This window comes from Pavona decussata, unplaced genomic scaffold (assembly GCF_977016875.1).
Source record: "Pavona decussata unplaced genomic scaffold, jaPavDecu1.1 SCAFFOLD_336, whole genome shotgun sequence".
Lineage (NCBI taxonomy): Eukaryota > Metazoa > Cnidaria > Anthozoa > Scleractinia > Agariciidae > Pavona > Pavona decussata.
The window spans coordinates 288,272-302,500 of NW_028145724.1; the positions used below are offsets into that span (position 1 = coordinate 288,272).

Genomic DNA, 14,229 nt, shown 5'->3' on the forward strand with positions numbered 1-14,229 from the left:
CCTATTTTTCAAGCTAATCTCACTTTTGAAAAAAGTATTGCATTACATGTACATTTTATGCCCAACATAATACATGAAATTTTTCCTTTGTTAAGTCTAGTCCACGCAGTTCAAATAAAAATAATTTGAAATATTACTAACCCTTGCTAAATAAGAATTATTTCAGAGAAAGCTAGTTGTCAGTATTATGCTTCATCGTTCAATTAACGTACCAAAAAGGTTTTGATCCTGTACTCCGGTAAGAAAGTTATTCAGTTGCGTTCATGGTTTTTGCACTGACACGTGCATTTCAATAAATTCTACAAGGTATGTATTAAACAGTTGATAAAAATTTATCGATCATGTCCTATTGCTTTCCCATAAATTATCAGATGTAAATTGCAAAAACGACACAATTTTTTTTCATTTGAAACCTTTATGAAAGCTGACAAGATCTAAAAATGTTCATTTCACCAGAAATTTGCATAATTTTGTTTACGATGGCACTGATGCGTGACGTGGTACTTTCCGCTTTCGCGTGAAAACTGACAGCCAAACTTTTTTTTTGGAAAACTAATCTACTTGATGTAATACTTTTGTATGAGAAGCAAAAATATGATGAAAGATGTCAAGTTTTCATGTATGCAAAATGTTATGATTAGCAGTGAACTTTTCAGTTAATAAAAGTGCTCCTTTCAGCTGAAGACATTTTCTGGCGGGAAATATTTTTGGCGGCAAAATGCACAATCAAGTTCATGTCTAGTGGGAATTTGTTTAGTTTCAAACTAGTTTTTCTCAGAAGATGTGTGTAGATTATTTTCAAATTGCAAGATGTATGTTAGTCATCCGCGTGTCGCACGTACTGAGATTCATACATATACATCACTTGTTTCTTCATGAGACCTTACTTTCAGTATCTGGTTCATGTATGTTTTAATGATTACAAAATGTAATGAGACATTGTACAGGTAGGAAATACAGCTTCTAGTTAATGTACATGTAGAAATTTTCACAAGAGGTTAATTCAGGAAAAACAATTGCAACTTTTTTGGAACTTCTTCCTGCTTGTTTCAACGTAATTCTTTACTCAATCATTTTATTAGCAGTTGACATAGAAAGAAAGAAAGACAAAAACATTCAAATCAAAAGATTAAAAGTTAATCATTGTGCCAATGTGTAAAGTCTCTTCCAGGCCAACTGATAGTTCACACTTTTACCGTTAATTATAAAGGTTTCCATAAATTATGGTGGATTATCAATTATTAATAAAGCAGCTAACTAACTTGTCGTGTAATTCATAATCATCTAATTAAAACAGTTAATAAATTTATACTACTTGTGAATTTTTTTCCAGGCTAGTTAAAATGACTTTCGAGCTAGTACATGCTAGCCACAGCTTGCCCGAAGGGCAAGCTGTAAAGCTGAGTTTCTTTGCACCCTAGAAGAAAGAACCTCACAGTTATTTACGCAACTTAACTCTCCCTGACTTAATTAGTCGTTGCGAAAAGAAAGCCTGAAAAAAATTCAGGCTTGAACGGGATTCGAACCCATGACCTCTGCAATTCATAGTTACTAAGGAATATATTTTAAGGACAACTTAACCAATCTCGTGGCAAACATTACACACGTTGTTTTCCTAAGACACCGTAAAATCAAGTAGTTTATTTTTGCAAGATGGACACTTTGAAGCAATTTGAACAATTGCAACGTACTGTCAATCTAGCACAGATCAACTTACCTCTAAAACTCTTTCGGTTTTATGCTCTTACTCGGTTTCACCACTTCAAAATTATCCCCCAAATCTACAAAATTAACGAGCTTTTATGTCATACGGAGAGAACGGGGAAACAAACGATCAACGGCGTCCGTCGCAACCGCCCGCCATTATCGATCTCATCCCCAGTTCCTCCAGTTTCCTAAAAAAGGAGAAAGAAGCCTGGGAATGAGGTTGTCTGACGTAAGTGATTGCGCTGTTTTCTCGGCTGTTGCATTTTCGGCGTTGACGGTTGTGTGAACTGTGGAAAGCACTTATTTTCAAGAAGTTATCAGTATTTCACTAAACTACCTCATGAAAGGGAGTCTTGATGTCTTAGAAAATATATCCAAAACCACTCTACAGTTACAATGACTGCAAACAACGCCATGGAGGTTAGTTCTACCCTAAGTGTTAAGTCTTAAAAAATTGTTTTGTTATGATAAACAACAGTTTCCTTCCGCAATGTTTGAATTGAGCTGTTAAAATTTTAAATGATCTAAGTGATACATTTTTTTCCACCCAATATTTTGTGTGACGGATAATTGCCCATATACGAATTATATTTATTTTCTCAGATGAAAACTTTTGCGATTTGCACAAAACGCAAATTTTAAATGAATGCACTTTCGTCTTCTCGCGGTTAGTGGCTAAACATGTTGAGTTCGTGAGAGATTCTTCAGGTTCGGTAACATGTTATCCAGCAAAATATGCTCAGAAATATTCCCCCACAGCCCCAAAAAGTCAAAAGCACAAGAAGAACTACATCCGTACCGACGCTACTAGCAACATACATATGCAGCAACTGTGACAGAGATTGACACTCAAGAATTGGACTCTACAGTCACAGCCGACGCTGCCCCAATACAGTGAACTGACAATTCTGGCGCAGTCCATTGTCTTTTGAAACAGAAGGAGACAACAACTGTCATACTAACCTCCTTCCACAAACGGCGAATATGAATAGAGTTTGAGTCGCAAAATGTATACATAATCAACAATTATTCGCCAAACGGAAGGCGAAGTCGTGTTGGTGAATTAAGTAAGTAAGTAAGTAAGTCAGTCAGTCAGTCAGTCAGTCAGTCAAACAGACAGACAGAAAGAAAGAAAGAAAGAAAGAAAGTAAGTAAGTAAGTAAGTAAATAAGTAAGCAAGTAAGTTAGATGCTTTATTTAAACACGATGAGAATAGAAGCATTACATGTTTGAGGGGTCGTGTGTAATTACAGTAACTATTACCTAATTAGACTACAAAAAGAAACGCCATAAAATACATCAAATGGATAATCAGACTTAAAGGTAAAAGTATGACAATGCAACATGTACTTTTGTAATTTTTATGCGCTAGTAAATCTGAATTCCCTTAATTTGGGATCAGATTGAACCTTTCTGTGACATTGCTTAAGTCTTTAAAATAATCTGAGACAAAATTCCATAACACAGCGCCTCTATAATGTACGGGCTATATAATAGCCCATATTATATATAAACAATAGCCTCCATTTAGCGCGAAAATATGCTCAGATATTTGTCCGCGGACATATTATCTGTTCCGAGAAGCGAACAGTTTTCCGAGAGCGAAGGTCGAGGAAAACTGTGAGCTTCGAGGAGCAGATAATGTCCAAGGACAAATATCTGAGCATATTTTTAAAGCCAAATCATAATGGAGGCTATTGTGGTTATTATCCTTCAAATATTTTTCGCAACATGTAGCAACGAGCTTGAGTATTTGAACATTTCGTTTAAGAACAGTTTACCGTCAAAAACGTTAAGAGCCTATGTTGTTTTCTGATACTGCTTATCGACCAGCAGGTTTATCTCTCCCTCTGTCACAAAAGCAAACCGTTCCTCCATCTTGACATTAATTTTAATTGTAAACAAGACGCGCCTTGAAGTTTTTGAAATTGGGCAATATCACTTGGGGAATATCCGGTGTAATTAACAATTAGACGGCGAGCTCGAGGTTTCTATCGGCTGATAGTTGGCGAGGGGCGAAGCCCCGAGCCAACTATCAAAGGCGATAGAAACCGAGAGCGAGCCGTCTAATTGTTTTAGCATACCTCAGTGATCGATCTATGAAGCAAAAAAATCTTAATATTTCATAAATTTTGATATATTTGTGCAATGATGCATGCTAAATTGCGCGCGCTCTGACAAACTGCCGTCTATCGATCGATAGACGGCACCTGTTTAGCCAATCAGATTGCGCGTTACGCGATAGTCGGTCACTGAGGTATGCTAATATTCCCCAGTTTTAGCTGGAGTATTCGGTCACGTGAGGCGTTTAGACCAATCGCGCGTGAGCGAAAATATTTGATGGATTATAATGCCCAATATTTACTGAGCCTGAGGCGAATAATTGTTTTAGAATAATTACTCACGTGATTATCAGAGAAAAACAACAACCGTCCGAAAAATGTCAATTTTGTTTGTTTGTTTCAAACTGTCAAGCGAGACGAGACGCGCAGTTTAGTTTGGCGGTCACATACTCAATCGATGAACTGCACATGCCTCAAGCAGAATATCAATATTCTTAAGGACGGTGCCTACTATTGTTACTGCGCATACGTTCTAGGCATCTCGAGATACTCGGGTTTCCTATGTGGGGTGCCTACTAATACAGGGATATTTTTGCGCGCTTTAAAACTATGCGGAGAAAGGAGAACTTAGCAAGTGATTTTGGTATCCAAAAAGAAAATTGGGGGTAACCATGCATTTTTCAGAAATAATAAAGCTTCAATTTGGAAAAAAGCGCCATACATTGCTTTGTATTTTGCTGCTTTTGAGAATAATTGTTGCTTAGTTATCTCTAAAAAATGCGTGGTTACCCCCAATTTTCTTTTTGGATGTCAATAGTCGCTACTAAGATCTGCTTTTCCCGCATAGTGATAAACTGCGCAAAAATACTTCGCTATTAGTAGGCACTGTCCTTAACTTCTCTTTCGTTTCAATAACACAAACCATTTACTTTTTCAGTGAATGAATGTTAGGTTACTCCGACCCGTTTACCAAAATAAATGGAGAACAACAAGGCTGTTTGTACTGTGTAAAACTCGAGGATGGCACGAGTTAGCACTTTGTCGCACAATTTCTTGTTAACTATGTTGATTGCTTCACCTGTTAACGGACGTTTATAAATTTCCCTTGGAGATAGTTTTTCAGGTAGGAATTAAGTCACTTATTGGCTTCACTCAGGTTTTATTGGCTTCACTAAACAAGTCCGCGGCTAGCCCAGATGCAACTTTTTCGTTGAGAGCCGCTCGAACCGACAACAAACTAGTGGCACTAGTTTTCTAACAAAAACTGTCGTCTTTTCTCGTGACTGAAACGTAAAACTTAGAAAGACAGTTATTCATCTCGTTTACTTGGACTTACTTCTATACTTTCAAATTCTGTCTAAATTCGTTTTCTCTGTGTCTCGTTTTCTCTTTTTCAGCTCAAGTTGTCGAAACGTCAGTCAGTCTCAGTCTCAGTCCTTCTGAGGACTACACTCACCCGGATGATCATAGTTCACGTACTTATAAATTCTTTTTGTTGGTGAAACAATTCTGTTAAAGAAAGAAAATTTTGCGCGAATTTAATTTGATTTTTTCATCGTAAGCTTTTTTAAGTATCGACATCTTCAACAGTTCCACTGAAATTTTCAAAGTTTTTTTTTCTTTTTTGCAATTACCAAAACTTTCATATCTTGCCTTCGAAAAGTGTCACCCCGGACTTAGCTGCATCTTTAGTGCCTTTCGGAATTGCATTTTCTTTGATCGTATTATACAGCAAAAACAACAAATTGCTAAGCGGACATTTTGAAAATTAGTGTTCCTACCATGAACACCTCGCTCGAGGTGATTATTGCAGGATAATCATATGATGCAATCTTCGACCAATGACATCAACAGAATCTCTATAATCACCTGAGTTATTATTGCGTCGACGAAGGAGACGTTCCCTAAACGAGTCGTTGTGCAGTTCTCAATCGAGAAGCGAGGTTGTATGTTGGTTCCATCTTGAAACTTGACGTCCCAATGCTGTCCATCATGCTCAGCGCGCGCGTCCATCATGCCCAGCGCGTTTAGTACCAAGTACCTACCTCTGTACATGTTCCTAAGGGCGAAAAATCGAGAAAAGAGGTTGTATATCGGATAGGAATCATATAAAAATAAATATCAAAAAGTGTCAAAAATGGTTTTGAAAAAAAAAAACACAGACGTTTGGGGTATACACCCTTCTTCAGTATGGTTTTCTCCACACTGAAGTGTCATGCATCTCCGAGGAACTTTCCTTTCATCGTTTATTATAAAAGAGGTAGTATGTCGGTTCCATATTGCAATGTTACAACAGCATCTTGACGTCCCGCGCGCGTTTCGTACCATTCCTCGTGGTTTCGCTTCGAAAACTACAAGACAAGGTAGTCAAGATGAAAGCCTCGTCACATTCAATTTGAAGAAGATGTTCTGAAATTGTAACCACCAAGGTCTGATTTCAGAATTTCAGATTTTTTTATTTATACACTATTTCAATTGTTTACTACAAAAGAAATTACAATACATCATAAAAGTAACATAAAGACAACATTAAATTACATAAACATCAAAGGCAAAATGTGCGCAGTGACCAAAGGAGCTTACGCTTTCGAGTTGGTTACTGCCACGTGCAGCTAACTAGCGTATAACGTGTAACTAACTAGTAGAACAGAACAAAAGACAAGAATAATAAGAGTACATAGAATCATACTACAATTTTTGCATAAAAAACAATAGAAATAATAATTAATAGTGAAAGGGATTTGCTGAAGCAAAGACATGCAAAAATTACAGAGAGATTTAAGGTTCGACGTTTCGGAGTCATCTTGACTCCATTATCAAGAGAAAAAATCAGTTTGTGAACGCGGATATTTAAATAGGCTAGAACTGAAAATTAACATATTAATAGATGGTCAAACAAATACTTTAGCGCGAATTGAATCAGTTTGCACGTTCAGTTTGCGTATGAATAGCATCTCATGAATGAGGCAATCAAATTTGCTGGTGCATTTCGCAAGAACGTGAAACAGTTCTAAAAAACGCTGTGGTATCTGGTCATTATGTTGAAGATGGTAATGTTTGTACATTGAAGACGACTTTCTTTTGTGTCCGTCTACGCGCTCATGCAGGTGCCCACGCGTATACCCCACATATCCTGCATCGCACAGGTGACATTTAAATTCGTATACTACGCATTGTTGGTTGACAATGGAGGGCTTGGCTTCTTGCACCTTAAGATCTTCATTGAGTTTTCGACTCACAAACACAGGTTGGATGGCAGTTCCTACTTTTAAACTTAATTTACTTAGTTGCTGTTTCACAATGTTCGCTGAACCCTGATCTTTAAACGATAGGATGACTCTAACGGTGTTCGCTTTCTCTTGTGACGATGGATAGGGCTGTGGATCAGATACCTTAGTGTCGATAATCTTTTTGATGGCCGTGTCAATTAAGTGTTGTGGGTATTTAAGCTTACTGAACACTTCTCTGAGCCGGTCGCGTTCTTCGTGGAAATGTGACCAATCAGAAGATAATCGGTAGGCCCGGTCTAGCATGGTGTTAATTAGGCTCCGTTTATAACGATCATCTACGTGGCTCTGGTAATGAAGTAGAAGGCCTGTATTGGTGGGCTTGATGTAAACCTTGGTTTCTATCTTGGGAGCTCGATTAAGTAATTCCACGCCAAGAAAGGGAAGCGACCCGTCATGTTCGGTCTCCATAGTGAATTTCACGGAAGAATGGCAATGGTTGAGCGTGCGTAAGAAGTGGTCAGCGGTTACTCTATCGGGCATTATGGTAAGAGTGTCATCCACATACCTCCGGTAGAACGGGGGTAGCAAGCCATCCTGTTGCAGAGTTTCCTCGATGGAGCACATGAAACGGCCTCATTCATGAGATGCTATTCATACGCAAACTGAAGCCAGAACTGAACGTGCAAACTGATTCAATTCGCGCTAAAGTATTTGTTTGACCATCTATTAATATGTTAATTTTCAGCTCTAGCCTATTTAAATATCCGCGTTCACAAACTGATCTTTTCTCTTGATAATGGAGTCAAGATGACTCCGAAACGTCGAACCTTAAATCTCTCTGTAATTTTTGCAATTAATAGTGAAGGCAGAGAAATCAAATACTCATTGGGTATTTAAAAGGTACAATTTGTATTGCTTGTAGAAGCAATGCGATTTGATAAGGGTTGCATTAAACATGCAAATAAAGAAGAACAAGAAGGAAAAAAGCATCGTGCATGAGTAATAACCTGCACTGGGAAAACAAAGAAGTGATTGGAAGTACAGTACCCCCGTCGCACCCTTGTTGGGATGCCCTGTAAACACCTGGAACTGGTGTCATAAAACGTTTTCAAGATAACACGGATGTTAACGATTGTTCTCAGGCAATAACTTATTGTTTTGCAACTATACTTACAGGTTCCTGTAATCTAAACATGATTTATGCAACCCAGCTAGGTGCCTAAGGCGACGCACTATAATCTTCGATTACCACCTGTACAAAGTACATTTATTTCATAGTGAGATTTTCAGATTGAATCGATCGCCATAAAAACCCATACAACTTTCTAAAACTTGGTAAAAGCGTTTAACTCTTTGAGTCCAAGGTGTGTGCTATTTTTTTTCAATAATTTTTTTGGCAATACCAGTTTAATTTCTCTAGATCAGGCTAAAATGTCACGTGACGCACATGACGGTTTGTTTTCGAATTCTGTAAGTTTATCGCTTCATACTTCATTATAGAAAATTAACGCTCGTGTTAATTAAGGTATTGCAAATTAGCGCATACTCGGAAAAAAATCCGAGTGCTCCTATCAGGAGTCGAACCTAAAGGCCCGTTTACACAGGCGATTTTTGTGGCGATTCCAAATCGCCCGTGTAAACTAGTGGCGATTTTGTGGCGAGTTTACGACCTTTTTTCAGCGGCTAGCACGACAGCACCATGTTTCCAACCATGTGTGCAACATTGTGGCAAATAAAAATGTAACAGAGAAATGGACGTAGAGACGACTCAAATAGCTGCGGCGTGCTTAGGAATTGGCACGGCTACTCTTTGTCGCCGCCAAAAAAACGTCGACAGCGAAAAATCTGGGTTAAGGTGGCTTACTACAGTTTTTGTACTGTGCGAGTCTTTGATATGCGCGCGCACTGCCCAAAGCACGCGAAAGCATCACGCGTGAGGAAAATCACGCGAGCTTGCTGAGGAAATCCCGCGAGCACAAAAACAAAATAGCGGCTCTCGGAAAAATTTCCTGGCATTCCAGGTGGGTTTCAGAGGTGTGTTTACAGTAGCTAGATCGTGTTTGGGCTTGATAACTGAAAAAACGTGTTGTCTAATGGTTGCCGTTCCTTAAGAGTCTTAAAGCCTTTGCAGAGTTGTGATTTTGCGCCAAATGTTTGAACACGAAGGCAGCATGCACTCACCAGTTGGAGCGCGCGCGCGCTGTAACCCGGGTTTTCCCAGAACAAGCATGTGCAATGGTCTTCTCACCGTAGGTCGCAAAAACAATTTTTTTTCTCGCTTAATTTCTCCCAATCTAGCCGTACAACCTATATTCAAATTTTTACTGTTGACAGAAAACACTAAAACGGAAACGTGAACATTTTTTAAAGAAAATCTGTCAGAAATTTTTTTAAGAATTTTCAAATAAGGCAAAATTTCCCAATTTTGTCATTTGTCAAATTTCTCCCTGACAAAATTCCGTGTTCTTCCCTGTAAATACTTATTTTTGCCCACTTTCCAAATCCTGAAATTTTGAAGTGGGGTCGTACGGCTAGATTTAGAGCCAGACAACTCTAAAAGGATTAGTTTCCAAGCCGCCACTGACACTCATTATTTTTTTAATTAACACTTTTTGAGCATTCCAAATTTAATTTCTGACTCAAAATTATCTCTACTGTATTTACTGTACTAGAAAAAATGTCCAAGAAAATTCCTGTTTTGCGTTTTTCTTAAGTTTGATTTAGGGCCTTCTTTCTCTCCAGAAAACTGTAGTAAGCCACCTTAAGGCGTGGATTTCGACGAGGGAAACAGACGGTGCATTTCATCGTTTACTTAAGGTGGCCGAACACAGTTTGCGCGCGCTTTACAGATTCTGTTAGTGATGCTATTAAGCGCGCGCTAGGGTTGTGGTAAGCTAATACTATCGATCCCTCGATTTTATACGAAATAGATCTCAAAGGTGAGTTTTGTTCTTAAAATAACTCAGTTTCTCGTTTGTGAATCCTTATTCATTTATCACCGAACAAAGAAAGTGAGCTCATGAAGCGCTAAGCCTTTTCGCACGCTTTTCGTCTTTGCTGAGAAGACCTAATTAAAAGCCACGCATGCGCGTTTGACAAAAAAATTGTGTCTGGTTCTTTTAATGGAAATGGACTGTTTTCTAGGGAACTGCTCGTTTGAATTTCGTGAAATTTGACAAAACAGTAGTTCTCTAAAAGCGTAACTCATCTACAAACAAAAACCAAAATCTAACAGAGGCTATCTTGAAAAAACATTAAAGTGCAAAAGCAACATTTACAGGAGATCTCTCTGTTAAAATTACATGAAAGAAGCGTCACTAGGTCAGTATTTTGTGGGTTTTTCTGGATACAAAAAATGGAAAAAAATCTAACGAGTGCATTTTCTAAAAATTAAGGAAAACCATTATTTGTGGACGGTTAAAAGCTTGCTGCGTTGCCATGGAAACGGCACCTTGCTCAACAAGAAGGATCAAAATTTATTCGTTCTTAGTTAATCTTACACCGTGCTAATTTCGGGTACTCAGAAGTACGTAGTTTTCAAATCATAGAGACCTTAAGATTGAGGTTTTTTGGCATTTCCCGCGAACCGCGAACGTCAAGAAGTCATGTGACCAGTGCCTTGCCGTCAGGTTTGCGGTTTGAGGTTGACGTTTGTACGGCAAGACCACGCTCCAGAGGTAAGTGATTTACCGCAAGTTTTTTTGCGACCTGAAACATCACAATCCCACGTTTGAGAGGAAATAGTACTTTTTAGAACTATTTCGCTTATTTATTATCGAGTTCTTTTTCATAGAAATGTAATTTTGAAGACGATTTCTCCACTAAAATAGAAGTGAACAAACGAATGAATTGAAAACAAACATGGCAGCCAGCTATTTGTTGCTGGAACTGTTTTGCCAGCCGGATTACTTGGTGGTTAAACTACAATAAACAAAGTAAAATAAAAGCAGATTCCTGATGATGTGTGAATGCATACTAGAAATAAGAAATCGAGATCTTCATCGCTCGAGAACGAGCCTTCAGAACTGCTATCATCCAGCTGCATGGCGTCCAGCAGATCTTTGTAGTCTTGTCTGATTTAAAGAGGGTCAGTGATTAAGTGTTCTGCTCTCATTAATCAAAAAAATCCAACAAACACATCAAAATTCACATCTCACCTTCGAGCAGCAGCCATTTTGTTTTTGTACTAATTTCTCATAATTCACCGGTGCTATCACCCGTGGATCTTAAGTCCCAACTTTGGGCAGACGGCTAACGTGAAACCGCTAACCGCAAACCCCGGTTTGGCGTTTGCGGTAAGATGGCCAAACCTCGATCTTAAGGTCTCTAATGTTAACTAACATCTGTATACTGGAAAACTGTGTTCGGCCACCTTAAAGATCTCGAGGGAGACCCCGAACGCTACAGCAATTATCTGCGCTTAGACTTTGCAACATTTGAAGAGTTCGTGCAAAGTATGTACCCCTTTTTGAAAAAGAGAGACACGAAAATGAGAAATTCCATCTCACCAGCTGAGCAGCTTGCTGTGACGTTTCGTTTTCTGGCTACCGGTGAGACGTACACAAGTCTCCTATATCAGTTCCGGATTAACAAAGGAACACTTTCTCTCATAATCCCCAGAGTATGTGAGGCGATTTCTACCGTCCTTGAGTCATATATCACATGCGCAAGTTCCGAGGAAGAATGGTTAGAGATCGCCAAGCGTTTTCATAGTAGATGGCAACTGCTGAATTGTATCGGAGCTATCGACGGGAAACACGTCCGGATCCTACACCCCCCAGGAACTGGCTCCGATTATTTTGATTACAACGGGTTCTACAGCATTGTGCTTATGGCAGTCGTTGGCCCTAATGCAGAATTTGTGTTTGCTGATGTTGGCTGCCAAGGTCGCATTAGTGATGGTGGAGTTCTGAGGAACACCGTCATCTACCACGCACTTCAGGCCAAACGGCTAAACATCCCTGAGCCAAAACCTCTCCCAGTGAATGACGCCATTGTGGAAGAATGGGATACCCTGGTGCCACATTATTTCGTGGGAGACAATGCGTTTAGCCTGACAGAAAATGTCATGAAGCCTTACGCAAAGAGGGGGATATCAGAAGAGCAAAGGGTTTTAACTATCGATTATCTAGAGCTCGGAGAGTGAGCAAGGATGCGTTTGGTATTCTTAGTGCTAAATTTAGAATTTTGCACAATTTTAGATCATTCATGTCTGGCATTGCATAACTTCCTTATTAAGAAATGCCCAACAGTCTACACACCCCAGGGTCCCTGGATTATGAAAATGAAAACCGTGAAGTTATTGCTGGTGAATGGAGACAACAAATTTGAGAATCTGGCTCTTCCTGGAATGAATCACACAAAAAGTGCCAGTCAGATGAGAGATTACCTCTCAGAGTATGTTAATGGTCCTGGGCAGGTTCCCTGGCAATGGAAAGTTCTTTTACCTTAGAAACAGCCTTCTCTTCAGTGATTGTAATAAAAACAAGGTAGCTTTACTCTGGTCCAAAGTGAAACCTAAGAATATATTTAAGTGAAAGGGAAAAAAATTTCCATACCTCAGTTTTCAAAGGTAATGTAAAGGTGTCAGTGTTATCTTTCTAGATAGTTTTAAATTACACCATTCTTCACTGTGTGTAATTTCAAAACATTGGATAACTCAGAAATTGTCATTGGGTGTTAAACCTTATCTTGAAGCTTCTTGATGTTAATTATTGAATTTCACACCAAGATTAAATTACATTTTATTTGCACCCTGAGAAAATGTTTTCTAATGATAATCAGATATAAGTTTAGGGCTGGCATAATTAACTGCTGCTATCTTTGTCCCACTTTAGATCATGTTCAGTTGCCAGATGCAAAATGCCAAATAAACTGTCTATAGTTCACAGCTAAGTGGAGAAACATTGACGCTTCAAAAATCATAAAATTTCTTAGACGATGGCATTGTGATCTAACAACTACATTTACACATGTCAATATGTAGTGCACAAACTTCATTAAAAGACAATTGCAAAATACATAGAGGATATTACATGGCCGCGCGGAGATACGAAATTTCTCTTCGAGTGTTGCATTTTTCAACACGAGAAGAGAAATTTCGTATCTCCAAGCGGCCATGTAATATTCTATTTATTATATAAACACCAATGAAATACCAAACCATTTCATTTTCGCTGCGAAAGGCGCGATTTATTATGTAACCATAGTAACGGTGTTATTTTCACGTGTGAAAATAACGTGTTATCTTCACGTGTGAAGATATCACGTTTTCGCACGAAAGCTCACTTGGTATTTCACTGGTGTTTATATAATAAATGAATTTTTTATATAGCTCAGTAAGGCCTCTGCTGATATGGGCTGTCCCAAGAACAACTGATGTTACAAGCAGTGTCTTGTGAATTGTTGCCAAACTGAGCTTCAAAAAGTAGCTGCTGGATCCTCAATTTCACTAGCTCTTTGCTTCGTTTGTCCTTGATGTCTCCTTGATGCATACATGCTTTCCAAAAATCATGTCTCCATCCTCTTCCATGGGTATCTTTCTTTTATTAGTAACATCTTCTAACACAAAAAGAGATTTTTCTAACACCTTGTCTTCCTTTTTTTTTTGTGGATTTTGGCCACTGACTTTGCTGATTTTTGTGTCTCTTATGTGGGTTGAGGGACCAGACTCTCCACATCCTCCTCTACATCAACCTGAACTAGTCTAGGGTCAACTAAACTAGCAGAAATTCAAGGGCTGGTCTGGTCTTGACTGGTGTAATACTATCTCTTAAAAAGTGCCGTTGATTATAGTACTTCTAAGTTGGTATGTACACCTCAATTGTTCCTGAACCACTAGAACTGAGTTGAGGCATTTAAACCTTTCCCAGCTCCTTGCCATACTGTGTTCTTAAATTCTTCATCTTGCCTTTGATGTCTTCCTCTTTAAAGAAAGAAAAATAACTTTGCTATTGCAAATTTAATATGTAATAAACATTTACAATTTGTTATTGTACAGGCAAAGCAAATTTAGCAGCCACATCTCAGGGGCTTTCAACATTGTTTCACATTGCAAATTTAACCAGGGGAAATTGGCATATTTCAAACGGAAAGGATCAGAAGTTAGATTATTAGCTCGTACAAAACCTTAGCATTGTTAATGAACTTTTTTTTATTATTTTTTTTTATTCATTCACCACAACATACAATCCTACAAAGTTACAATGAATAATAGACTAGGATCTTAC

The 14,229-nt window shown here is 38.5% G+C and overlaps 3 protein-coding genes and 1 pseudogene across 5 annotated transcripts in view; 1 reads left to right on the forward strand and 3 right to left on the reverse strand.

Moving 5' to 3' along the window:
• Positions 1-1,869, reverse strand: part of LOC146453337 (centrosomal protein of 83 kDa-like) — a 176,073-nt gene extending 174,204 nt beyond the window's left edge. For both annotated transcript variants that reach the window (XM_085096714.1, XM_085096713.1), the window contains exon 1: positions 1,718-1,869. The gene's annotated coding sequence lies outside the window, so the exon portion shown is untranslated. The remainder of the gene's footprint in view (positions 1-1,717) is intronic.
• Positions 1,870-1,965: 96 nt separating this feature from the next.
• The window catches only part of LOC146453344 (uncharacterized), a 108,729-nt gene continuing 96,465 nt past the window's right edge, over positions 1,966-14,229 (forward strand). For both annotated transcript variants that reach the window (XM_085096715.1, XM_085096716.1), the window contains exon 1: positions 1,966-2,127. In XM_085096715.1, coding sequence (XP_084952841.1) covers positions 2,104-2,127 — 24 coding nt within the window. In that variant the 5' untranslated portion in view covers positions 1,966-2,103. The remainder of the gene's footprint in view (positions 2,128-14,229) is intronic.
• LOC146453345 (uncharacterized) lies at positions 6,662-7,755 on the reverse strand. Its single transcript, XM_085096731.1, has one exon. It carries the CDS (start codon positions 7,622-7,624, stop codon positions 6,662-6,664), a length of 963 nt encoding a protein of 320 aa, XP_084952857.1. The 5' UTR covers positions 7,625-7,755.
• The window catches only part of LOC146453346 (uncharacterized), a 2,087-nt pseudogene continuing 1,193 nt past the window's right edge, over positions 13,336-14,229 (reverse strand).